The sequence below is a fragment of the Phasianus colchicus genome, chromosome 6 (genome assembly GCF_987193195.1).
Source record: "Phasianus colchicus chromosome 6, bPhaCol1.hap1.1, whole genome shotgun sequence".
Lineage (NCBI taxonomy): Eukaryota > Metazoa > Chordata > Aves > Galliformes > Phasianidae > Phasianus > Phasianus colchicus.
Window position 1 is genome coordinate 12,154,258 of NC_143441.1, and position 25,390 is coordinate 12,179,647.

Sequence of the window (25,390 nt, forward strand, 5' to 3'; positions counted from 1 at the left end):
AGAGTGGGACAGGAGAAGCCCTGACCCATGGCCTATGCCAGGGTATGGGGGCAGCCAAGTTAGATACAGCTGTGGGCTCTGGGCAAGGCCTCACCTCTCCCACATTGTTCTGTCACTGCTGAGTTACAGCACAATGAGCAGTGTGAAAGGCTCTCTAGAGGTCACCGCTGCTGGATAAAATGCCCGAAGTAAACCCAGCTCAGCATGGATTGCTTTCTGAGCTCTGAATATAGCACACTGAACTACATCTAGAAAAGAGCTGATGTTGAGGTGAAGCAGATTTCTGGTAAAAGTGCCATTCCAAGGGTTCAGCTGCTTACTTCATGCAGATCATGGCTAAGGATTAACGCTCCTCTCCCTGGAAAGGTCCTTTAGTTTTAAGTTACCTTTACACACCTCTATTTCAGAGGTTGTTTCCAGAGCTGAAGGTAGATGGAGCACCCATGGATGGCTCAAATGTGCACTGTTCCTGGAGTTCTGACAGCCAGAAATGGATTCCCATTTTGGCCTGAAATTCTGTTAGTCATCCTTACCAGGCTCTGCTACCATACACCAGAGACATGATTCTACACAAGGAAGTCTGTGGCTCTCAGGGAATATTCTTGCTTTTGCTGCTTTAATTGCATTGGTGCTTTACCAGGGAGAAATATAAATTTTTGTGGATTTGAGAACACCACCCATTATAATTAATGGGAATCATTAGAATCATAGAATAACCAAGCAGTGGTGGAAAAGACCTCCAAGATTATCCAGACCAACAGTCCACCCACCACCAATATTTCCCCTCTAAACCATGTTCCTCAGTACAACATCTAAATGCTTCCCTTGAACACCTCCAGGAATGGTGACTCAACCACTTCCCTGGGCAGCCCATTCCACTGCCTGACCATTCTTTTGGAAAATAAATTTGCCCTAACACCCAACCTGAATTTCCCCTGGCACAACTTGAGGCCATTATTATATCATCTCATGTTTCACAAATCCTCAAATTTGTTGCCAGAAAAAAAATAATAATAAAAGAAAGAAAGAAAGAAGTCAAATCTGTCCAGTCTTTTTGATTGCAACTGAATACATTGAAAGTGCAAAATGTGCCTTATTTTCTTTGGGAAATCAAAGCTTGTTTGATTGAAGCTCATTTTCACAAAACCAGTTTATATAATTCATACTTCAGACATTTTCAAATTCCTTTTACTTTCCTACAAAAAAGACATCAATCCTGAAGATAAGTATCTTTCTCCACATTCACTCATCCAGGCCACGTTACACTTTTGGCTGCCAAACTTTTGATTAATTACTTGAAAAACTGTATTTTTCTTAGATGACAATAATGGCACAACTTTTCTACCATCTCTTCTGATTACTAATGCAGCAATAAAATAAGTATTTTGATGGCAGAGTTAGATTCAGGTGCTGATGACACTAAAATACTGTTGATTTATTTTCTAAGAATAAAGCTCAAATAGGCTTCTTTTTATTACAGCCTCTTAGGTATTTCTTGACATGGAAGAATTCTGGAAACCTGCTTCTTCTTTTGGTAGCTGAAAATTTAATTCTTTACTGAGTTGACTCTCTGATGTTTGGCTTTGTGGAGTCTCTTCAGCCAGAATATTATTTTTGTCTTGCTGTGATGTTTTCCTTGATGCTTTGCTTTCATCCCCAGGAAGAACCCTTGTTTGTAATTATTTCAAACATTCAGAACCAATTTAAAGTGGAGGCAATGCTTGGGAAGTATAAAGGAAAATATCAACTCTTAAGAAAGGAAAATCATAAGAATGGATGTGACACCTACATAGCTCTGGTGTCACTTAAAAGGTAGTTCTTTATAAACAGAGATTGCAACAATTGATCCAAAGTTTCTGAAAAGTTGTACCCATAAGTTTTACTTCTATCATTGGGAACGTGGAGGGAGACTTTTCTGAAATGTTTCGAGGAGTTGGAAACAGCTGTGATGCACAGTACCCCAAACTCACTCATGAGAGAATCACAGAATCATTAAGTTTGGAAAAGACCTCTAAGATCACCTAGTCCAACCATCAGCCCAGCCCCACGTCCCTCAGTGCCACATCCACACGGTTCTTGAACACCTTCAGGGACAGTGACTGCACCACCTCCCTGGGCAGCCTGTGCCACTGCCTCAGCGCTCTTTCAGAGATGAAATCTGTCCTAATATCCAACCTGAACCTACCTGGCACTTTGAGGCCATTCCTTCTCATCCTAGAGGGCTTCTTAGATCCAAACAAATAGAGACAGAAGAAAAAAGTTTGTTCTCTTTTGATTATTTAAATTTACATTCATTTAGTTCAATTGAACTGACATTGTTAAATGGGTGAAAGAGTGGTCCACACAAAAAGCATACAGTGATATGTGTTTTGAAGATAATTGGAACACGAGTGTCCAGGCTCAGTGTCTGCCTCAGGCACTATGAGCACATGGTGCCTCGTGTAACAGCCCTCAGCATTAAGCCATTGCTCTGCTGATGCTGGTGGCTTGCAAGGTCAGGAGGTTTAAAAAGCACCAAAGTAAAACCTATCCATACAATACCTTGGAAAATCAGCATTTGCTCTTTGGGTATAGAGGGTGCACAGCTTTGAAGCTCCAGGGAGCAGAAAATGGTCTAATGGCCCATTTTATTCTTCTGCCTGCAAATGCTTTTTGTTAGTAGAAAAATGCACCTCTAATCTGCAGACTAGCAGGGGCATGTGGTCAGTCACTGTGAGCAGGGGTCACGTTGGTTCTGACAGGGCTACCAGCAAAGGCAAACAGCCATTTCCTCTGGGAACTCCCTGCTGGTAGTTGAAGCCTTCAGGGAATGCTTTCTATTGAATCTTCGGTTGTTTTCAGAGTGCTCTCCATATAGATTGTAGGTAATTGCAGCAGCTTCGCTACATGCCTTTTTGGATCTTCACTTTTGTACTGATGCATCCCAGGAGTACTTGAGAGAGTGCCTGTGGACACTAGGAAGGCTGCTGAAGGAGGAAACGCAAAACAAACTTAATTTGTGTTGTTTGTGTCTTGTCTCTTCCCCTGTCCCATCCAGATTTAGTGTCTTGGCTCCTGATCTGGGTCTCTACAGTGTCCTTAACATAACTGAACATTTTCTCTACTTTGCAATAAGAGAGAGCTCTCTGGCTCTGTGACTAACTAGACTGTAAGGAAATAATTGTTGTTTTCTAGGCTAGGCCCTTTTCTGGGAAGAAATTCCATTGCCAGTGATGTTGAAGATGATGCAGAGGTGACACACAGCAGCTCTTTCTTCAGTGGCTTCCCCCTGCACTGTCTCAGTCAACTCCTTCATGCATTCCTCGTGCTAAATAATGCCTCCCTAGAACAACAGTGCCTTCTACATTGCTTTTTTCAGCTTATTCTTGTCAGATAAGTGAACTGCATTAGCCTGAATTCAGCTCAGGAGCTAATGGTGTCATCAATGCTATCCATGGTGGACACTTTGGACCACCAGTGAAGAGCTGGCAATGTCAAGAACACCAGCGATGGTGCTCGTTGCCTCAGAGCTGGGACCTGTAGATCTGAAGACCTTGCTGAGGAGCAAAAAGTCCCTGTCCTGTGTTTCTCTCAGCAATACCCACCTGTGTTCCTGGCAGCACAACTGCTCACCTAGGAGCAGTGGGGCTGGTGCACAAAGCTAACTACATGCTTAAATGCTTCACGGATATAGGGCTCCCTTTGTCTTCTTTCATTACTACCTACTGCTCAAAGTTATGCTTGCACATCGAACATGATGGAACATAATCCGAGCAGACATCGGTAACAACGCAACACCAAAGAGCGATCTTTAAAAAGCCCATCTGCACTGACCTGGTAACGTGGATTGGATTTTTTGTACATTAACAATTAACCCATATTTCATTCAGTGTAACTTTAATTGCCTCACAGATACACATTAATCTATTATTCTACCAAATGATGCTGAAAATAACTTAAATTTTTAACAATTGTAAGAACACACTTTTTATCCAAAGAGATGGCTTGCACACAGAAGTGTTGCTTTCTCTCATTGCATTATTATTGTGGTCTTATCCACACATGCCTGGCTGTCTCTTAGGTATTACTGTTTAATCATCCACCCTCATCACACACAGTGTTTTCTTCTTTTTCATTTTAAAGCACAAAGACAGAGAGAAGGCAATTAAAATTCAATAACGGTGCAGTGCTTAGACACTCATTAAGTAGTCATTAGGTAGTCTGGAGACTCATTGTCTTCATGAGAGTTCTTTTTCTCGCTCTCTGCAAATCCCCCCAGCACGCTATTAGCTCAAAACGGCTCTTGCATCATGAATATGAATCCGGACATATTCATGGAGGGATGCAGCAAAACCTGGGCTCCTCCCTCAGCACCCTGGAGATGCTGAGGCCTGGAGCTAGGTCTGCAGGTGATCCAGTGCACTCTTCCACATCCTCACCCCAGCTTGGCTGAGCAGCACCCCTCTCACAAACCAGCCCCAAGGAAGCCTATAGCAGGATGTGCCTCTCAGTGTCAGTAACTGGCAAAATCAGGACACTGGGGAGGCCGGAGCAGTTCCTGTCAGCATTAGGAGCCAAGCTCTTCCCAAAAGAACACTCAAGATGAGCAGACTCCAAAGCCCACTGGCAGGGTTAGGATGGTAGCAATACACCACCAAGTGTCAGACGCCCAAAGGCATCAAGAGAATAATGCTCACCCTCAAATGTGAGGCAGTATCTCTCCATAATAAGGATTGTTCCTGTGAGCACCCTGAGTTTCTGTTGCTTTCTGTCCTTGAGGTGCAGGTGGAGGAGAGGGGGACAAGACAGCGCACACTAGGAAGGTCCCACAGCAGCTTTATGGAGTTCATTGGAGCTCACAGAGAGCAGATGGCACAAACCCCACTGCATTATTTAAGACTACCCTCACACTGCTGACTCTTGCTAGATGTGAATCAATATAGCAGCCTCTGCCAGAAAAAGGAGGCTGAAGTATAGGAAAAAAAAATTGAAATAAAAACCATACTAGAGATGCTGAGGGAACACAGTACAGCCCGAGGGAATACCTGTGGGCTATGGCACAACAAGCAGTCCCTGAGGGACCCGCAGGGATAATAAAGTTATCAAGGACAGAATTTGTCACTCATTCTATGATGAGTTACATGAAAGAAGGGAGGAACGTGGGTGTTATATAACCTGATTTTACTAAGACTTTTATTCTTTGCCAGTATGGTATATTTGGAAGTTCCAATGGTAAGGAATGGATGAACGTACACTTAACTGAGCTGAAGATTGCCTATCTCAAGGCGTAGCATCCAGTGGCAGCCAATGGAGTACCTCAGGGCTGACCCAGGGGCCCGTACTGCTCATCATCTTGTCAGCAACTACGATGGGAACAGATGAACTCCGCACATCCGGGGATGTTACTAACCTAGAAGAGGTAGATGAGAAGACATGCAGCAGGGCCTCACTGGCCCTGGGGAAGATAGAGGGCTGAGCCACTAGAATTGTCATGAAGTTCAGTAGAAAAGCACAGAGTCCTGCACCCGGGCAGCACAAACCCTATGATATGGCTGAGCATCAGACTTTATAAGGAGGACTTAGAGTTTGCAGTAGCTTCTAGGGTGAATATAAGCTAGAAATTCATTCTATCATTCTGAGATGATATAAATTAGGAGGAACATGGCCAGCAGACAATGAATTTAGTACTCATAACAGCTTAGATGAAGCTGCACCTGAATTAGGGTCCAGTTTTGGACCCCTTAACCTCTCTCTCCTGAATAACACAGTATTCAGAGGAGCCTATAGGGTTTTCAGTTTATGATATGATGCAAGCACATGAACAAAACATGAAATCAAGTTTACATGCTCCTGAATCTCCTGCTTTTTTTCCCTCTTATTCAGCAAATTCTTTCACTCTAGTGCACCAATAGGTCAGTCTTAGAGGTAACTGTAAGCATCCTTTGCTGTCTCCTACCTTTTTCTTCCCTGTCTGTTTGCTCAACGCTCCACCATCCTGGTTTGCGTGGACTTTGAGAGCCAGCAGTGGTCAGGGGAGATCTCTGGCCACGTCAGGGGTAGGTTCACGCTCTGGCCCTGAGTGCACCTCAGAGCAAATCATCACTGGGCAGCACCCACAGAGCCAGGTTCTGTGGGAAGGGTGATCCTTCCCTGCACTGGAAAAGGACTGGAAAGGGTTTTCAGACACTGGAAACCTCTGACAATTCACCGTATAGACAGATGCCTTCTGGTGCTTTCTGAGGGATTATCTGGCAAGCCAGTCACCTCTAAGAAAGGACTTACTTCTTGTTTTCTGTAACTAATATAATTGGTCTGTCTTCTAATCCACCTGTGGACAAGATGTTGACAGCTCTATTTCTTATCAAAGAACTCAAATGTCTTTTTCCTCTTTATAGTCCAAGCACTCTTTTAGTAAGCTCAAGGCCCCAAACCATTAAATAATTACTTGCCTCACTTCCTTTGTTTGCAATATCTCTGCATCAAGTAATACAGCTTGTAGAGTCTTTAGGAGAGTCAATAAAAAAACAGCAAGGTTGCCTGATGCTTGTGAAGCTTTTGGTACAAGTATGTAGGTCAAACGGGACCTTTTATGAAGGCCTATACACAGCAATCTAATATCTTTACATTTATTTTCTTACATTTATGTCCAGCTGCTCCTCTATTACTTTATTACTGAAGATCCACGATACTAACAATGGGATTTTGCTGGGTGTGAACTTACTTCAGTGTATGGAATGCATTTCATATATAAAAGATAGGGACACAGTCTTTTCTTCTTTGTAAGGTTCTTTCCCCAGCAAGCACAATGAACCTGAAAATTAAAACATGTTTTACGTAAGATCTGATCTTCTAAGGAAAAATCTTTTATGGTGATTCATGGTGTTTGTCTAGATCTCAGTATAATGCGATGATTTTATTTCTCCCCATCCATCAATAGTTTACCAGGTTAGAAAAGGATTCTGCACATCTCTGCAGACTGAGCTGTTTGCAGAGCAGCGAGGCCTGCTGACAGCCTGATGGGGCACAACCATTCCTTCATGGACATCATGAAATAGTGACTGTTCTGCTCTGTTTTCCTGAGCACCTCTTTTCTTGAAACTTTTTGCATTTCTTAGGAGTGACTAATTTTGTTAGTTCAGAGTTCACTCCTCTCCTTTCAAATGTGATTACAGAAAAATGATCAATCTGATAACCACACACAAGAGATTGTCAGCATGGCATCTCAATCAACACTGTTCCATCTAATCCTCATAGTACTGTATCAAGTGCAGTCTCACTAAGCTCACCAGAGACAGTCTATAGACACTGTGGCACCAACCTCTCTGCCCCAGGATATGCAAAACTGTTCTTTGTCACACGTTTGGACTTACGTACCGATTTCTACAGTGATGGGGATAACACACCAGATGCCCACTGATAGCTACTAACTACACAGTGCAAGAGAAGACTCAGAGGCTTTTATGTGAAGACAGCCTAAAATCCAGGTATGGAAAAGGTTTAACGAGCTGCAGAATGGAGCTGAACTGATGCTTATCCTTCCCCAAGAGTTCAAGAGACAGAAAAAGAGAAGACAATTTCAGTGAGTTATATAAAGTTACAGCAGGGCTGGACCTGTCTCTGAGAGCTGGCCACAATCTGGATGATGTAAACTCAACAGTTTGTTGAGAACTTTGAAATGGATGTGACCTGGAAAGGGCAGGGCTTTATTGGGAGACAGTCCTTTTGTTGATTTCTTTTTCCATTTCTTGATTACCTTATTTATGTGAATTCAGAATGTTGCTAGTACTTATGGTAGATTAGCACACTGCAAATGCTAGCTATTGTATAAGCCTTCAGGTCTGAAAACTTGTGTTTTCAAGAGTAAAAAAACAAACAAACAAAAACCCTACAAAAACAGCAACTTCAAACTGACTTCAAGACTGTTTTCAAGTGTGCAGATAATTATTACACGTGTGTTACAGTTGGTGTTACAACTGGAAAGATTATCGTGGTGAAAATAGGAAAAGAAACAAACAGGGAAGGAAGGCTCACCCGTATCTGAAGATCTAGGTTTGCAGGAAAGACTCCACAGATGAGGGACCTCCAGAAAGAGATCCTTCCCCAGTGGCAGTCCGCCCTTAAACGGGTCTAGAGAGGTGCAGCCAGGCTCCACCCCTTCCATCACACAGCTGAATTGCCTCCACCTGTGCTCCATGGCTGACTCAGTGCTTGCCTCAGGTGATCAATCAGTGCTTCAGGATGTGATCAACAGTTCCCATACACGCATGACATTTTGCACAAACAGACATTAATAATTCTATTACAATGCAACGCATTAGCAAGCACGGCATTCAAAACAGTCCATGTATTAAGCAGAGAGTTTGAGTGCTTTGTGAGTAATAAAATATGAAAATTAATACAAATAAAACATGCCTAAAAGCAATTGATGGCTCCAGAGTTTGATTTTGACGCTTTCATGAAAAAGCAGTCTGAATCACAGCCAGAGGTGGGTGTAATAGTCAAGGTTGCAGCTCTCTGACATTATTCTCATGGTATGCTAGTTGCTTACTCTCTGAACTTCTTCATTCCATCAACATCCAAGCACTCCTCTTATTTTGATATTTAAGTGGCCTTAATTGAAGTTGTGTATAAAACATATGGAATCGAGGACACAAATATAACACTGAGAAGAATGGGGACTGAAGTCTAGCTGAGAATCTGTGCTTCAAACTGTCTCTCCGCCTATGAGACTTCAAACATCACACAGACAAAAACAGTTTTGCAACCTCAGCAAATATCACTTCACATTCATGTAGTCCCAGCAGAAGCTGAAGTCAGACATACCAGGATCTCCTACTTTGAGCTGGCAGTATAAGGCCACATCTTCCTTAGGTGGGCACGCACTTTTCTTCTGCAGTCTGTGTTACTGCTGGGATGGATAAGGATGATCAATTGCTGTTCCCTTTGAATCTCTTCAAGCATGTCACAAAGATGAATCAGTTCTGCTCTTACTTTACTGCCACTCCCAATATCCTTAGTCGTAGTCCAAGTCGAGTAGCAACTTTTTTTTTTGAAGTTCACATTATGAATTTACTTTTATTCATTTAATTCAGCTCGTGAGTACTTGAAGAGTTATGGCAAAAAAACAGAATACACAGGGCTTTTGATATTGGCTAGATGGCTAAAACTAAACCAGTCCACAATTCACTTGAGATTCTTCTATAGATTGTATTGCTTGTTATCTGTTACGCAGATAGGCAAAGGAGCTCAGAATGCACAGGTATGTTATCACAGCGTAATATACACTTCCTATCAGCAAAAGAACGATGCATATGAAGAGGGAAACAAATGTTATGAAAAAAATACCATTATCTGTATGCAAGCAAAAGAAAATTGATTTATTGTTCTGTGTACAGTGATAAAAAACACTTTGAGAATCTGTAATGAGAATTCCTAGATATTATAGTCATCTACAGCTCTAGCCTCATCTCTCTGTAAGCTTAAACATGTACAACAATGTGGCCAAATGTTTTCCCATCTCCATGCATATACATACCTATTTCTATGTATGTGAGTAACATGGATGACTATACATACACATGCTTGACATGAGACAATAATGTGCACTTGCAGCCAAGAAGGCCAACAGTATCCTGGACTGTATCCAAAGAGGGGCGGCCAGCAGGGAGCAGGAGGGGATCATCCCCTTCTGTTTTGCCCAAGTATTGCATCCAGGTCTGGGTCCCCCAGCACAAGAAGGATGCAGAGCTGTTGGAGTGCGTCCAAAGGAGGGCAATGAAGATGATCAGAGGGCTGGAGCACCTCTCTTATGAAGAAAGGCTGAGGGAGCTGGGTTTGTTCAGTCTGGAGAGTATAACTCACTATGGCCTTCCAGTACTAAAAAAGACCTTATAAACAGGAGTTAGTCCAACTCTGTATGATCTGATAGTGACAGGACAAGGAGGAATGGTTTTAAACTAAAAGAGGGGAGACTTAAATTAGATATTAGAAGAAAACTTTCACTCAGAGGACAGTGAGGCCTGGCACAGGCTGCCCATAGAAGTTGTGGATGCCCCATGCCTGGAAACATTCAAGACTGGGTACGACAGGGCCCTGGGCAGCTTGATCTGGTGGGAAGTGCCTGTGCACACCCATGGCAGGGGTTGGAGCTTCATGACCTTTAAGGTCCTTTCCACCCAAGCCATTCACTGATTCTATGATCTATATTTTCACAGTTCCTTTGAAAGACACACAGATTAAATACAGTTCTTTAGACAATGAATGGTAACAAGACAGTTTAGCCATAAACTGTGGTAGATTAGCACACTGCAGATGTTAGCTATTGTATAAGTCTTCAGGTCTTAGCCACACATGTTTGTATTCTGCCATAGTACAAAACAGATGTGCTTAAATGCCACAAGGGCCAGTCAGTGCAGAAATAAACAACAGCTGGAGCCTAATCCTGCACCACTGCCTTCAGAGGCAGCTTTGCCAGTGACGCTGGCTAGTGTCCAAGAAAACTTCCATTTTCCCTAAGCAGTGAAGGGAACACTGATAATTATGAACTCTCCCCTCTACTCTATAAGTTTTTCTTCCTACCCTTGTAATCTATACTGTACTTACCCGCTGCTCACTGCACAGACTGGACTCTCCAGGAGCCTGCCTACCTGTTTATGTTCTGAGTTACCCTCAGCAGTTTCCTCCAGACTCCTCCAGGATTTGCTGGCTGGCCTGAAGCAAGCAGCTCAGCACTGTCAGTCTTGTTCATTATTTCCTGTACAGTTACCAGCACATTTTACAGCTGAAGATATGATGCTGAATCTTGCAGCTGCTCCTCAAAGTAGAGGAGCTGATCCACCTCAAAGCAATCGCTTGCTCTAGGAACCAGTTTCTCCAGGTGTCTCGTTATCTCCTCCTCACTGGCCTTCTGCTGTCTCGCCTGCTTCAGATAGCTGTATACCTTCTCAAATACCTCTTCTCCCAGCTTCTGGATGGCAGATCTAAAGATAAACAAAGGTCAAGTCAAACTTAAATTATATTATATATTAATACAAGCAATTGCAAGTCCTGATCTTCTTTTTCTTTTTTAATGCTGTATCTACCTTTTATTAAAATGTGATAACAACACACCTTATTTGTCTGACAGCAGAAGGAACTAAAATTTTCCATGGAATTTCTCTATGGTTGTGTTAAACAAAAAGCCCAGGAGTAAACACCTGGCCATAATAATGTCATAGGAGACATGGCCATTGCCACTACTGCAGACCACCATTCCTTTCCACACCAAATCTGACACACTGTTTTATCTTCAGCAAGTCCAATATGCACACACAGATTGTTGCCCCTGTGTTTCATAAAACCAAGAGAAGCATCCCAGTCAGCCACATATCAGTAGCATTATATGAGAATAAGCATATAACAGAATGTGTTGCTTCATTTTAGCTTCTATCAAATAACAAGGAAACTGTTGTACCAGATCAGCATAAACCAATTGGCAAATCTGTCTTTTTCTACAGCACTACCCTTTATCAGCTGACAGATCTGTAATTCAGTGACAGAAAGTACACTCACAGAAACTTAATGTTGATTTATAAAGATCTAACTGAAAACTGCAATACAATGAGCAAAATTTATTTTTCCAAAGACAAAACATCTTTAAATTCATGTGCCACACGTCACAAGTAGTAGCATTCCCAACAGTGGAGGGTTCATAATATTTTGGTGAAAACGTTAGAGTTTCTGATATGCTGAAGAAACATCATCTGCCTGCTCCTTGTAAGTCTGCTGCAGGGATTGCATTCACCTCACAAACCTGCTTAAGCTCACACACCCCAAGCTGGACCCCAATGGTGCCCATCCATACAGACCCATGGCAAGACTGGGACCTGAATGGCATCAAACAGGAGAGTTTGCTGACACTTTGTGAAGACATCAGCAATTTGTACTGAAGAACATCTTATTTTGGTTAGGTGAAGTTGTGGCTAGCAGCCTTTACTCCCAACAAGTTTTTGCTAGGATTTCAAGAGTATTCAGGTAGGACAATCATTTCTTTTTCAGGAAATCCCTGGAGGTTCTCAAGTCCAAGGTTGGAATGGGGCCCTGTGCAGTCTACTCTAGTGAGTGGCAGCCCTACCCAAGGCAGGGAGTTGGAACTGGATGGACTTTAAGATCCCTTCCAACCTAAATCATTCAATGATTCTATGATTCTACAATTCTATAAAATTCCTTGTGAAGCTCTTCAATAGTTTCTTAGTATAGCAAAACAAGTTTCTCTGAAAAATGTCTCCTACCTACTAAGCTAAACTAATGATATCTGAAATTCTAATGCTGTAACATATTTCTCAAGCATTACACTTATTTTGTCCCTAGCACATAAAAATATTTGATGCCTTAACTCTTTGCATGGTGGAAATTCTTTTAGACAAAGAGTAGCTAATAGAAAGTGAACTGGTTACATTTAATCCTGAATATCTGTTTCCATGCTCCTCTTCTTCTGACTTTCTGACACACACTATAAATTCAAACAATGGCAAACTGGGAAGATGGATGCCCAAAGCTGTGTCAGGATGGGAACCAATTTATTCATCTCTTAGCAGTGAACTATTTGTTATAGATAAGCGATCAACAAAGCTCCTGAAAAATCCTAATATTACAGCCAGCAGGATCTGCAGCTAATAAAATCAGCCAGTGCCACCTCACACATCTTCCTGCCTGAAGTCTTATGGCTGCTCTGATCTCACAAGGAGGAGACACCTCTTCACATCACCACTTATTTTGCAGCTCGGTCAGGACTGGCTGTGGCTCACCCTTTGCTGTACGCTACCTGTGCATCCTGCTGGCTCTGACAGCTGGGAACTGGCAGCAGAGGCAGCTGAGACCCAGTATAGGAAGACAGGGTTGGGGTTGACTCCCTGCAGGTCCAGGTGTGACTCAGTCAGACTTCCCATAACTGGAAAACAGTTTTTTTCTCCCAACAGTGATGTTCAGTGGAAAACTGCTAGAAGTGATCAAATGTCAGACTCTGGCAACCAAGGGATTAGATTAGCACAGAAAGCTAAACCGGAATTTGTTAGGCAAGTAATGGAAATTCCTTCAAATCTCAGCAGAAATACTCAATTTCTCTCCAGTGGTTAAAAATTAATCAATGAAAAGCTATTTAGAAATCATGACTGCTTCATCAGTGCCTCTAGAGATCCCTTCTTCCTTCTCTTGTCAACAAATTGCTTTTTTGTCATTCCTTTCTATTTAAAGATGAAAAATAAGCAAACACACACCTCAGGAGCATTGTTTCTGCTAATAAGTGTTACCTGCAGACTGGAATCTTTTCAGTGCAGCTTGGCAAAGCATGCAAATTAGCTCTTCCGTATAAAACCTGATACAATAGAATTAGGGGAAAAGAGCTCATAGTTTGAAAATGAACGGGTAGGTGACAAAAATTATAACCTCCTTTTACAAAAGAACATATCAGGCTCTATTTGGGCTTGAAAGCTGCATTAATACGAGTCTGTTACCACATAGAACATTTTCTGCAATGAGGACAGAAAGTTGGGATCTCAGACAGTACATGTCAAACACAGTAGTGAGTCTTTTATTATACCAACAGAGTGGGGGAAGCGATTTCCCAGAAAGCAAAGTTGGCTCATTACACCCCTGATCTGCACCAGTGGATATTTTTCCATCCATATGAAGGGACCTTCAGAAGCATAATGATGGATTTCACACCACATTTCCATTTATAGGTACTATTTCACATGAAGTGTAGCACACCTGCATTTACAGCTTCAGAATAGCTAAAAGCCTAACTTCTGAATGCACTGTGAGAACCAGCACAGAGATCCCATTTACACTCCCATGTATTCTGATTATCAGCTATTTACTCTTGTAGCTCACTCACCTCCAAACTCACTATTTTCCCCCAGAAATGAGCCATCATCCCTTTCTCAACCAAGATCCACAAGCACAGGGGATACCCAACACAGAATCTTAGAATGGCTTAGGTTGGAAGTGACATTAAAGAACACTGAACTCCAACTCTCTGCTATGGGCATGGCTGCCACCCACTGGATCAAGCTGCCCAGGTCCCCATCCAACCTGGCCTTGAGCACCTCCAGAACTGGAAGAAATTCAATAGTGAATCCAGCCTCCCTCACTCCTTGTAGCTGCAGAGGACCACACCAGTGATCCAGGCTAAGGGGAGACAGGGCTGGGGCCCTCCGTAGCCCCCAGCATGCTCTGACCACCAGCCTACTGGCTGAGAGCAGCTACTGCCAGTCCCTGCACGGTCATCCTTGGCAGCTGTGGTTTGGAATAAAATGCCTCATGCTGCCAGCTTCTGTGCAGCACAGAATAAATGCCGAGAGAAAATTAACTGGAACAAGCCCCAAAGGCCACGGAGGCAGACAGATATCTGATTTGTGGCTAATGATAGGGTTTTGGCATGAGACAGAGAGTTGGTTCTGTTAAGGATAAGGTGCTTCTAAGCATCTGAGAAGCAGTATCAATATCAGCTAAATCACAGGCACTTAGTGCTTTGACTCACTGCCAGTGTCGGAGGGGAGCTAAATAGGAGCCTTCAGAATGGCAATTTTATACTCAGGGTGTCCAACTGTGCCTAAAAAATGTGCCAAGTCATTCCATGGAGCTGGGTCCAAATGAATGCATCAGGATATCTGGTGATTTGAAATTGATTTCCTACGCATCAGTGCAAAATTACTAAAATTTGACAATATAATAACATGTTCTCGGCTGGCTGAGGAAGCTGTAAATCTTTCCCTGGGTGAACAAAGAATTTCCTATTATCCTGTGGGTCTTTATTTTGACTGTAGTGCTACTAGCTATGTGTTAATATTTCTTTTCTGGTCTGGAGATCAACTACAATACACCTACCTTTATGCGGCACTGACAAAAGCCACAAAACAAGATTAATGCTGGAGTTTGTGCTCCTCCATGGGTGTCAGTAGATGGGTTAATATCTTTCAACAGCTTTTCATCACCTGCCTTGAAGGACGACCATGACACAAATCAGCAGCTGAGGGGGTTTACAGCTTGTCTTTTGGAGATGTCATTCTGCATGACAGTAACTATCATTTAAAACTGTTCTGCCCTCTCTCCTCTGTCCCCAGGGGGAACCAGCCTTTCCTACACAGCATTTTCACAGTGCTTCAGGGAGTTGTTGCATGGGTTATTCCTCAGCCACCACGCTCTGCACAAGTCACAGCTGAGCACACCAGGACCTTCCTGGACCAGAGAGCAGCAGTAACATCTCACCTCTGCCACAGCAGACAGCGAACACATAGCTCCTACATTAACCACTGAAAATTTAGGGATTTCAAAATGCTAATCTTACACATAATTACCTCATTGTCAACTTTGAAAGTTTTCTGAGCACAGAATATCCATCTGAGTGGATGGGGAGACAAGTGGATCATGATTATGGCTGGTGGAGCACAAAAGATATGGCTCAGCAGAATGAGGGAGGTGAGTGTCCCCCTCAACTCCACCCTCGTGAGGCCCCATCTCAAGTTGTTTATCCCCAAACAAACTATTTCTAATCATTCGCTTATTAATCCTATATACAACAGAGTGCTTGCTACTTGCAGCTAAACATTAGCAACATGAATCTTCGTGAAAATGACAGTTAAATTTTTCTCCCAACGTGGCTTTTTGAAAAAGAATCAGAAAATCACATATCTTTGATCTCATACAAAAAAATAGTTTCCTAACAGTACCAGGGAAATCCTAGAATATCTGCTACAGCATCTCACAGTTCCTTTTCCCTCCAGTTATCTTCTGTTCTGGGTTCAAAACTGCATTTGCATCAAAGCTTGATGGTTGCTCTGGAAATCTACTAAGAAAGTTGCATTATAAGCTTATTGATTTACTTTTTAGGAACTTACTTCTCAAGGAAGGGCACTACCTTTCTAGTTCTGACATCTGTTGGGTCTCGGGAACATGGTAAGTATGGCAATGTCTAAGAAAAGAGCATATTAAAAGAAAGAAAAAGCAGGATGAATTATGGTACAAAAGCTAGTAAAATGAGATCTGAATTCTTAAGACTACCCCCTACAAGCACCTTCAAGCATCAGTGGACTTTGACTTTCATTGTAATATCACTGAATGAAAATTTCTTCACTTGAAGACAATGATAATTTTTATAACTCATCCTTAATTACTTCATAACTCCTGAATTAAAGCACCTTCATTTCATTGCAAACAAAACTCTGACACCCTACTTCAAGGATCTGCAAAATTCAAAGCATATTTAGGATATGTTTTCTCTTGATATAAGAATAATCTTATTATTTAAAGCTGTAGACACAGCTGAAAAAATCAATAATATTCTCTATGCATTTCATTTTCCAAGATAAATTAACAAGTAAAAGCTATCATCAGCTCTTGGAAGAACTGTGAATTAGAATTTAGAGCTGTTGAATTCTGTCTACAGAAATCAGAATAGAGCTTGTGAGAATGGAAAATTGTGTGTGTGGGGGGGGGGGGTTGTGCTTTATGAAAAATACCCAGCCCCAGAACTCCAAGCAACCTGTGAGTGCAAAGTGAGTTAATCTGCACTGAGCTCTTAACTCTTCATTGAATATGACTGATTCAGCAAGTGGAATACTGTCATAAATCAATCACTCAGGGATAGAATCTGCCTTCTGGGAGATACTGGTAGAAATTACAGGCCAAATACTCATCACTCTAAAATAGTCTTCGTGGTTGCTAGTGGGAGACAGCAGGAGTTTCAGCAGAGTATTTCCCTACCTCTGGAGCTATGTGCAGCAGAAAAAAAAAAAGATGAAGAAAGAAGTTCTCTTTGAGTCTATTTTTATTACAGCAGCTCTGCATTGCTAACCTCTTTCCAGAAGGGTTTGCTGAGTGCCATTTGAGTATTCACTACCTTTATTACTTCTATGCACCTCAATAAACCTCCCAAGGTCACTATGCTACATCTTGCAAACACTGTCAAGATTTTTTTAAGTCTACCTATATTGAAAACAGACTATATAATTAATGGCATGTGAGAGTATGCTCACATTTGGAAATGACGGACAAAATTAAGGCACTAGAAAACTGAATAGCTCAGTCTATGTATGATGTATGCACAGCATGACATACTAGGGAAATTATGTTTTATGTGCAAAACAAAAAGATGTATTAGTCTAATTGTAATGTTTTGAGTGTTTGGGCTACTTGACATTTTGAAATGGATGATTCTACATTAATAATTATGTGTTTCGCAACTGGAATATAATTTTCAGACTGGATGAAAATTCTCTATTGCTAAAGTAATTATGACATTAGTATCCATTTAAAAAAAATCCTTAAAAATTCAGGATAACAGAATGGCACACAGATCTATGAAATGCAGCCCAGTAAAGAAGGTAAAAAAAAGTCTGATTTTTTTTTTTAACATAGCCAAGTAAATTCATAAAATCTTACTGTTCATTTCAAGTGCTGGACCTGAGGCTCAACAATATGTAAAATGAACACCAGGATGAGCATCCCAAGAAACCATATCAAAGCTTAACTGTGCCATTTTGTATATTGGCTAATAGACCCACTACCAAGTTTGCTCCCTGTACTAATTCCAAGTGCATCCTAACCCTGCACATGGGAGGGGGTTGGAGCTCAGTGATCTTTAAGGTCCATTCCAACCTAAGTTATTCCATAATTCTGTGATAACAATACTTGGACATTTTTATACTGACATATAGCAAATAACATTATTGATTTCATTTAGGCTACATGGCTGAGGGCTTTGTACCAGAGTAAACACATATCCTATTCTACAGACTGGGTAAAAATCCAAGGACATTTGGATCAGTGACCTGGGACTTCAAATCAGAATCCCATTTTCCAAAATCATAAAGCTGGTACAATATATGTATAAACTAACTTCAAAGGAAAACAAGAAAAAAAAATGGGGAAAAGCACACTGTTCTTGCCAAATACTTTCCAATAGCAGCTGGTAAATTCTGACCTTGCTCATAGCTGGCAGGCTGTACTGAGATCTATATAATCAGTACATCCCCACCTAACAAGTAAATTATGAATCACTTGCAAGATTTGCTGAGCTCAGATATATTGGAGAACCAGCACAGTTTCTGCTATAGTCCTCTCTCCCCTCCTACAGTACACATCAGGGTGAAGGCCTGTTGAAAAGAATAACAGGAAAAACTGAGCAGCCACTAAAATTGAAGGCAAATAGCTATAATACTCTGGACGTGCATCTTAACAATTTTGAAGATGCCATCATTTGCAACTCAATAGTACAGAAATTCTGTTATGTTACAGCACAAAACACATTCAACCTGAAGATGTGAAACATGAGCCTCACTAATTCCTTTGCCACTGCTCCCTGTGTGACTCTGCATGTACCGGGCAGAAAAGGAGTAGCCACTTGTAATGAACTATTTCTTGAGAAAATTGGATCTACTCAAGTGTTGTGATTTATTTCCTGCATGGGAGCTAGGTAAGGCCTAAATGAATACAATGGATTTTCCAATATTTAAACACTTCCGCATCCCTCCTTACCTACCACTGGATATAATTTGATGAATCTAAATACCAAGGATCATACTGTACTAGATATAAGGATAAAATTCTATGTGCACTCAGTTTGAATGGGAGGGACAGCACCCCAGAAGAACTAGAGCAAGTAATCCTGGAGATTAGGACACCAACACGCCCTGAACACTAAGAGATGGAGACTGGCCTTTAAAAATGAAGTGCAATAAAAATTGTGACAAGGAGGATGGATATGCAGCTAATATTTTGGCTTAGCCCATGGAGTGTAAAAATCTGCATTTATACTGTAAGCTGTTGTGCAATCACAACACTGAAATTACTACCAGAAAACAGAGTATTAAACAGAAAACTGAAGTATGTATAAGAGGAAATCTCATGCTCAAAAACATTACAGCATCAATATCCTCAAGATGAATGTCCTCTACCTGGCTGCAAAAATCAGTCACAGCTCAGACAGCGGCAATACCAAATAGGTTTCTTGTCTGCAAGAAAATACTTTAGTCCTCAGGTACATTTACATCATAATACTTTCAACACGACATTTAATAGCAACCAAAGGCCTCAGATTTTTTTTTTTTTTTCCAAAGTCTAAAACTCCAGTTAGATTTTCTATATTTCTTGCATTTGGCTTCACCTGAAGATGCCCTCAATGATGTCAATAACAAACTCATTTTCAGTAGGCTCAGAGTCAGCCCATCCAACATCTAATAAATCACTAAATCAAATAGCCAGTCTCTTTACAAGAAGAGTTTAAAAATGTGCAGAAATAAATGTTCACAGTCTTCTGCACTTCAGGCACTTTTAGGACTACTAGTGTTACAGGATATTCAGTGCCCATTCAATCACTTCAGTATGACCTTTCTTCATGAATTTTTAAGATGAACTATATATTTGATGCCAATGTCACAAGCAAAAATATATATGCATACTCTTCATGAGTCTTAACCAATAGCGTTATGAGCAGTCACAAGAATAGAAGAAAAATATCACTATATGCCTTTTCTCCATGACTTCTGAAAGACAGCTTCACTTACACTCAGCAGGTGATGATGAAGTCTTTTGCCTGATCATGGCAGACTGCTGTGTGTAAGACTTCAGGGACTGACTAAGAGGTGCTTACTGCTGTGCTAAAGGATTTTAATTTATTTAAAATTTGGGGCATAAAAGCTTTTTCCTTTTACTGACATATATTTTATTGAATTCTAAATTGCGTATTAAAGTTCACTGCTATTAAAATGACTCATTGTATGTATTCATGGATACCTCCTCAAAGGAGCACAAAGTACTCTGTACTAACAGTTTTTTCCTCATTTTTTTCATTTTTATTTCTTTTTATATTTTAAGTGCAGAGAGAACAAAATACAACTTATATTCCATAGATATTACATTACATTAAAAAAAAACAAAAAATATAGCCTTACTCTGTAAAACACAAATTCTCATTTTTCAAAGCCTAAAAATGAACTTTCACTACAGTGTTGAGAAGGTTTCAAAGGGAAGCTGTCCTCACTGGACAGCTGGGATGTACTACATAATAAAGGGAGGTGCAATTGCGAATACAAGCACCAAAGTACCAAATAAGGCTTTTTCTTTTCCATAAATTTCTGTAAACACTTGTCTTATTTCTCACCTTTAGATCATGAAGCCCTGTAGTGACTTCAGATCAAGCACATCGTAAGACTTCCCATAAGCTTGTGAAGAGCCATCTGAGATAGTCAGCTATGTGGAAAGAAGGGCCTCATAATAGGATACAGCAAGATGAAGAGAGATATCAGAGAATCACAGAGGTTGGAAGGGACTTTGAAAGACCATCTAGTCCAATCCCCCTGCTGGAGCAGGGACACCAAGATCAGGCCACACAGGAATGTGTCCAGGCGGGTTTTGAATATCTCCAGAGAAAACGACCCCACAACCTCTCTGAGAAGTCTGTTCCAGTGTTTTGCTACCCTCACCATGAAGAAGTTTTTTCTTGTATTTATGTGGAACCTCCTAAGTTCCAGCTTACACCCACTGCCCCTTGTCCTATCATTGGATGTCACTGAGAAGAGCCTGGCTCCATCCTCCTTTATGTACTTATAAACATGAATGAGGTCACTCCTCAGTCTCCACTTCTCCAAGCTAAAGAGACCCAGCTTCCTCATCCTTTCCTCATAAGGGAGATGCTACACTTCCTATATAAAATCTTTTTTTTTTTTTCCAGTTACGTATCTAAACACGATAGGCCTCTCTCTTTTAAAGTAGATTTTGACCTCCATAGCTGCTGTAGCCCTTAAGAAGCTATCAGTGCTGAAGAAAGGCATCAGTTCTATCTACTAAGTTTTTCAGAAGCAGAAAACAAGCATTTGCTACAATGACTATTCTGAAGTTTTCCCCACGGACAACGTCAATCTTTCAGGTAATGAGCACTGACAAAGCTTTGGATATCTTGTAAAGGAGGCTTTGACAAGCTTTATGGACATCAGTGCGGGGAAAAAGAAAAAAAAAAACCACCTTACAGCTGGTATAACAATTTGATCAGATGGAAAAAAGTGCTTTAGCTTCAAGGGTTTTCTGAAGAACAATGTGGCTCTCTTCTGAGATGTGTAACCGCAAAATCTCTATAGGGTAGCATCAGTGAAACTGCCATTCTGAAACTGCCATTCATCTTTCCTCATTTCTCTCCCTGGTGAAGACAATTTGTCTCTAGAGAGCATGTGAGAGTTTAGCTTCTTAGACTGCAGCAGGAAGTACCATCTGGGATAGCAACAACCATAAGAATGAGAGTGTGGCCAGGTTAGAAAATACTCCTGTTTCCTATATCTAACAAGGCTCCTAAACCTAAAAACTGTATGAGTCACAGAACTCTGTATACTTGGCTTACTTCCTACAGTTAGGATGCAAAGCTGGGAAGAACCATAATGAGAAAAAGCTCAGATAACCTTCACAGGAGCTAGTTCAAGAAATTGAGTTTTCTTATAAACACCTCAGAAGATCCTAATATTAAATGTGCTAGCATTGAAGTAGAAATCTTGCAGACAGAATGAACTCCACTTGAAAGATAAAGCTAAATCTATGCTGCTATAAACTTTATAATGAATCCTGATATCAAGTATAATAAACTAGAAATTGTTGTCACTGGATTGGGTGACTTCATCATGGCTTTTACTGAGACGATAACAACTCAAAATGCTGAAACGAGGAATGCAATGGGATTGGTAAGATGATACTGGAGGAAACATTCAGGGGCTATAGTGAAGGAAGCTGGTGACTAAAACATAAACAGACTCAAGCTGTCTATAGGTGAAGCTTTTTTTTTTAAAAAAAAAAAGTTAAATAGGAAACAAAGAAAAACCTACCTACAGTACTCCAGAATATCAATGTCTTACTCCTTCTATACTCCTGTAAAGGCTTTTAGCACAACTTCATGATGTCCCCTCACATGAAAATATATATATATATATATATATATATATATATATATATATATATATGGCTGTGCACAAGATAACAGCAGATACTTCTGAAATTGGCACTGACAAAAAGAAGTACAGCACACCATGTGAAGTTTGCTGATGGATGAACAGAGCAGATAAGGCTTCACACATCATTCTGAAGTATACTTCCTTCTCCCCTCTGAAAACTCCCTCACTGTGCTCTATGTGCATTCTCTCATGTATGTGAGAATTTGCAAGGGTCTCCTTTTACATGTGTATGCTGGGTACTGTGCTCACTTACTTGCTCCTTAACACCTTGAAATCCAAGCAATGAACATGCTTTACATACTTAGATATCTAGATATTCAGATATCACATGGTCTACATACTACATTCAGGAGAAAGCACAGTAACATGAGTACATAGTCAGGCAGACTTCTTTAAACTACTTATTACAGTTCACAAGAGGGAATCTATACCCTTATTTTCCAAACAACCACAACAAGCAAAACCAAAGCAACACTCCCCTCCAGTTTTTCCTCTTAATCACTCTTACTTTAAAATGGCTTACAGTATGGCTCACAGATACAGTCTGCTGGTTATTCTCAAGATGCCAGCCGACTGGGCAGCTGACCATTCTCATTCAGGAATTAGATGACAAGGAAATTGTTCCAAAACAGTGAGGTCTAATGCATTGAATGTAAATACTGAAATTAATCAGGCTGTTCATTAACATTTGACTGTTTTATAAACTACACTGTGATGTGTTATTTCCAAAGGACAATGCAACAGCACTTCCAATTTTTTCAATTTAACCACCATTACAGGCTGATCCTATCAGAACCAACAAACTGTGAAAATAGACAGCACTGAAAAGCAGACTTTTCAAGAAGTGATTTAATTGCACCTCAGCCCTAGAGACAATGACCATGAAGCTCAAATAGTTAAGGTTTATCCTGTAACTGTAAGAACACAAGGTAAAGGCTGGAAGACCAGTGGATATTTTGACTAACAACCCCACCTTGCAACTAGTCAGAGCAACATGATGCATTTTGGGTGGTTTTTTTTAAAAGTACTTTCTACTAAAAGAGAATGGAAAGGACGAGATACTGTGAAACCTGCTGATTAGTTTCATAATAAGGACTAAGCTGTGAAGTGAAACCCAAGGAACAGCTGTTTATCAGAATATCATAAAATGGAGAAGCTTCTATCTGAAGTAAATCACATTATTTCTCATGAATATACAGCACATTGTACACATGATGTGTTACAAACAGTGATTTGCATCAATACAGTTACAGTTGCATTAGTTTTCTTTAATGGAATCATAAAAATGGGAGCATTAACAGTCTGGACTCTGGTAACATACGCCATATCACTGATACTGTCCACTCATACAAGATAGAAATGCCTTTTAAGGAGCTTAAAATCCAAAATCATTTGAATGTTGCAATACTGTAGAGAAAAACTGAGTTCAGAAATAATAGGTGGTATAATGATTATCAGTTCAGTACCTAGATTAGGGAGCAATAAAACTTGGAAAGCCACAAATTACTGACATTTTACTGGAAGAAACTCAAGATATACCAACCAGTACACTTTAGAGTGGAAGCACAGATCTTTTTTTAATAAAGACATTGAAATCTTTATTAGTTCAGGTGATGGTTAATGATAGTGAAAGTAACTGAGTTTCAAAGGGAGTTGTGCAACCCTTATCTCATTTGAAAACTCATGGCAATAGCAATGACATTTAGTTTTAATCATCGTATCACTATAGGAAACAAATTTTAATCTTTTTTTCCATGCTAGAATGAAGTGCAGGTGAAGGAGCAAACACGGTGGGAACATGAAGATCTGCAGCTCAGTGACCCAGACAGCAGCAAAAACAAACTAGATCTTGGAAAAGATGACAGTGATAGTGCAGATTACAAGAAAACAATCAGAACTGACTGTCAAACTTCAACATCTGTGCAGGCAAGTAGGTATCCAGTTTGTAAAAAATACCTTAGCATGTTAGGGATTTTTTGGGGTGGGGAGGCAACACAGTTTTGTTTACCTTCTGCCATTTTTCAAATGCATCTTTGCCTAGATATTGGCAACACACAAATATGTTACTTACTCCCTCATGCGGTTCAACTTGGTCTCAGCCATAGTGTTGTTGAGGGCTCTGAATCCCTTGGGCACCCCTGGAGCCATGCTGGTGACAGTTGCCGAACCTACAAATCAATGCACAGACATACAACCTCATTCACCTTCATCCCCTGAGCATTATTTCAGAGTCAAGGGCAGTCAGGAGGAGGAAGAAGGAAGACTACTCCTATTCCTCACAAGGTAGTGCCATATTAGGTAAAGAAGAATTAGATTATTAAATACACATTAAGGACAACTCCTTTTGCAGTGACATGTAGATTTATATCTCAAAAGCACCAGAATTGTAACATGAATTTTCCTGCTGTGAAGGAATTATTCTATTACAGTAGAAAGGACAGTTACTAAGGAAATACTGGGACAGACAAATATTCAACAAAATGAAATTTACTTGGACAATATTTTTCTTACATTGTTCTCGCACTTAGTTGTAAGAAAGAGCAGAAACGCTTTTCCTAACAGGTAAATCTCTCCTTTTACTCATTCTGTAAACTCACAGTGTTTTACCAATTAGACAGTAAACTGACTTATGGCATTGCTTTCCTCTTCGGATGAAAGTACTCCATGGAAGTATATCTGTGACTACATATATATATGCATATCATATGCAAATGCTCACACACACACACTTCCTGTTCACATTGTTCATGTGCTGTTAAAATATTTGATGACCTAAGACCAGCACTGCTGAATCACAGAAGACTGCCAGAGTTGTCAGTTCAAACATCCCACAATTTTATGTTGCCACTGCATCACACAAGCCCCTGCCCAACTTCTGACAAGCCCTCAGGTTCAAGTTAGTGATTTATTTACTTATTGCTTCTACTGCTCCCACTGGAAGACAAGTCCAGAGCCACACTGTGACCTGCTGGCTAAAATCCCCTCTGATTTCCAGACAAAGTTTCTTTATTTGCCAGTTTGTTCTCATTATTCTCCTGTGTTAGTCCCTCTTTTTGGCTTACTCAGTTCTTCCCTTTACTTTTGCATACTCCTCTCATTTATTTGTAACTGAGGGAGAAAAAAATATTTTGCTTTCACCTAAACAAAGCAGATATTTTAGTTCTTTCCTGCAAAACTATTTGGCATTAGGATTCCAATTCCCCACAGAGGAGAATGTATATCATGGTGGAACTTCTCCTCTGTAAATCCAGGGGCTGTGGTACACAGCACCTATGTTCTGAACAGCCACAACAGGGTTCTGCACAGGACATGAATAAGACACACAAAGAAGTTAATGTAATGTCTTGGCTACATAAACACAATTTCCTCTTCAAGCAGGTGTTTTTAACTTGGACTTCGCTGGGTTTTAGCTTGGATTACATTAGCATTGATCATGTACAGCC

The 25,390-nt window shown here is 40.6% G+C and overlaps 1 protein-coding gene across 13 annotated transcripts in view; it reads right to left on the reverse strand.

Annotated features, from left to right (window-relative positions):
* NEK11 (NIMA related kinase 11) overlaps positions 1–25,390 on the reverse strand; it is a 114,756-nt gene that overhangs the window by 17,687 nt on the left and 71,679 nt on the right. For 4 of the 13 annotated variants that reach the window (XR_016467683.1, XR_016467685.1, XR_016467686.1 and 1 more), the window contains exons 15-17: positions 24,019–24,115; positions 8,011–10,958; positions 5,233–6,790 (exon numbers count right to left, since the gene is read on the reverse strand). Coding sequence is in view for 3 of the 13 variants with exons in the window: in XM_031590304.2 (XP_031446164.2) it covers positions 10,754–10,958; positions 24,019–24,115 (302 nt within the window). In the remaining 10 variants the exon portion in view is untranslated. Of the gene's footprint in view, positions 1–1,089; positions 2,967–5,232; positions 6,791–7,733; positions 10,959–15,854; positions 15,929–23,517; positions 23,796–24,018; positions 24,116–25,390 lie in introns of those variants that run through there. The other 9 variants (XR_016467691.1, XR_016467687.1, XR_016467688.1 and 6 more) reach the window with 8 other exon arrangements.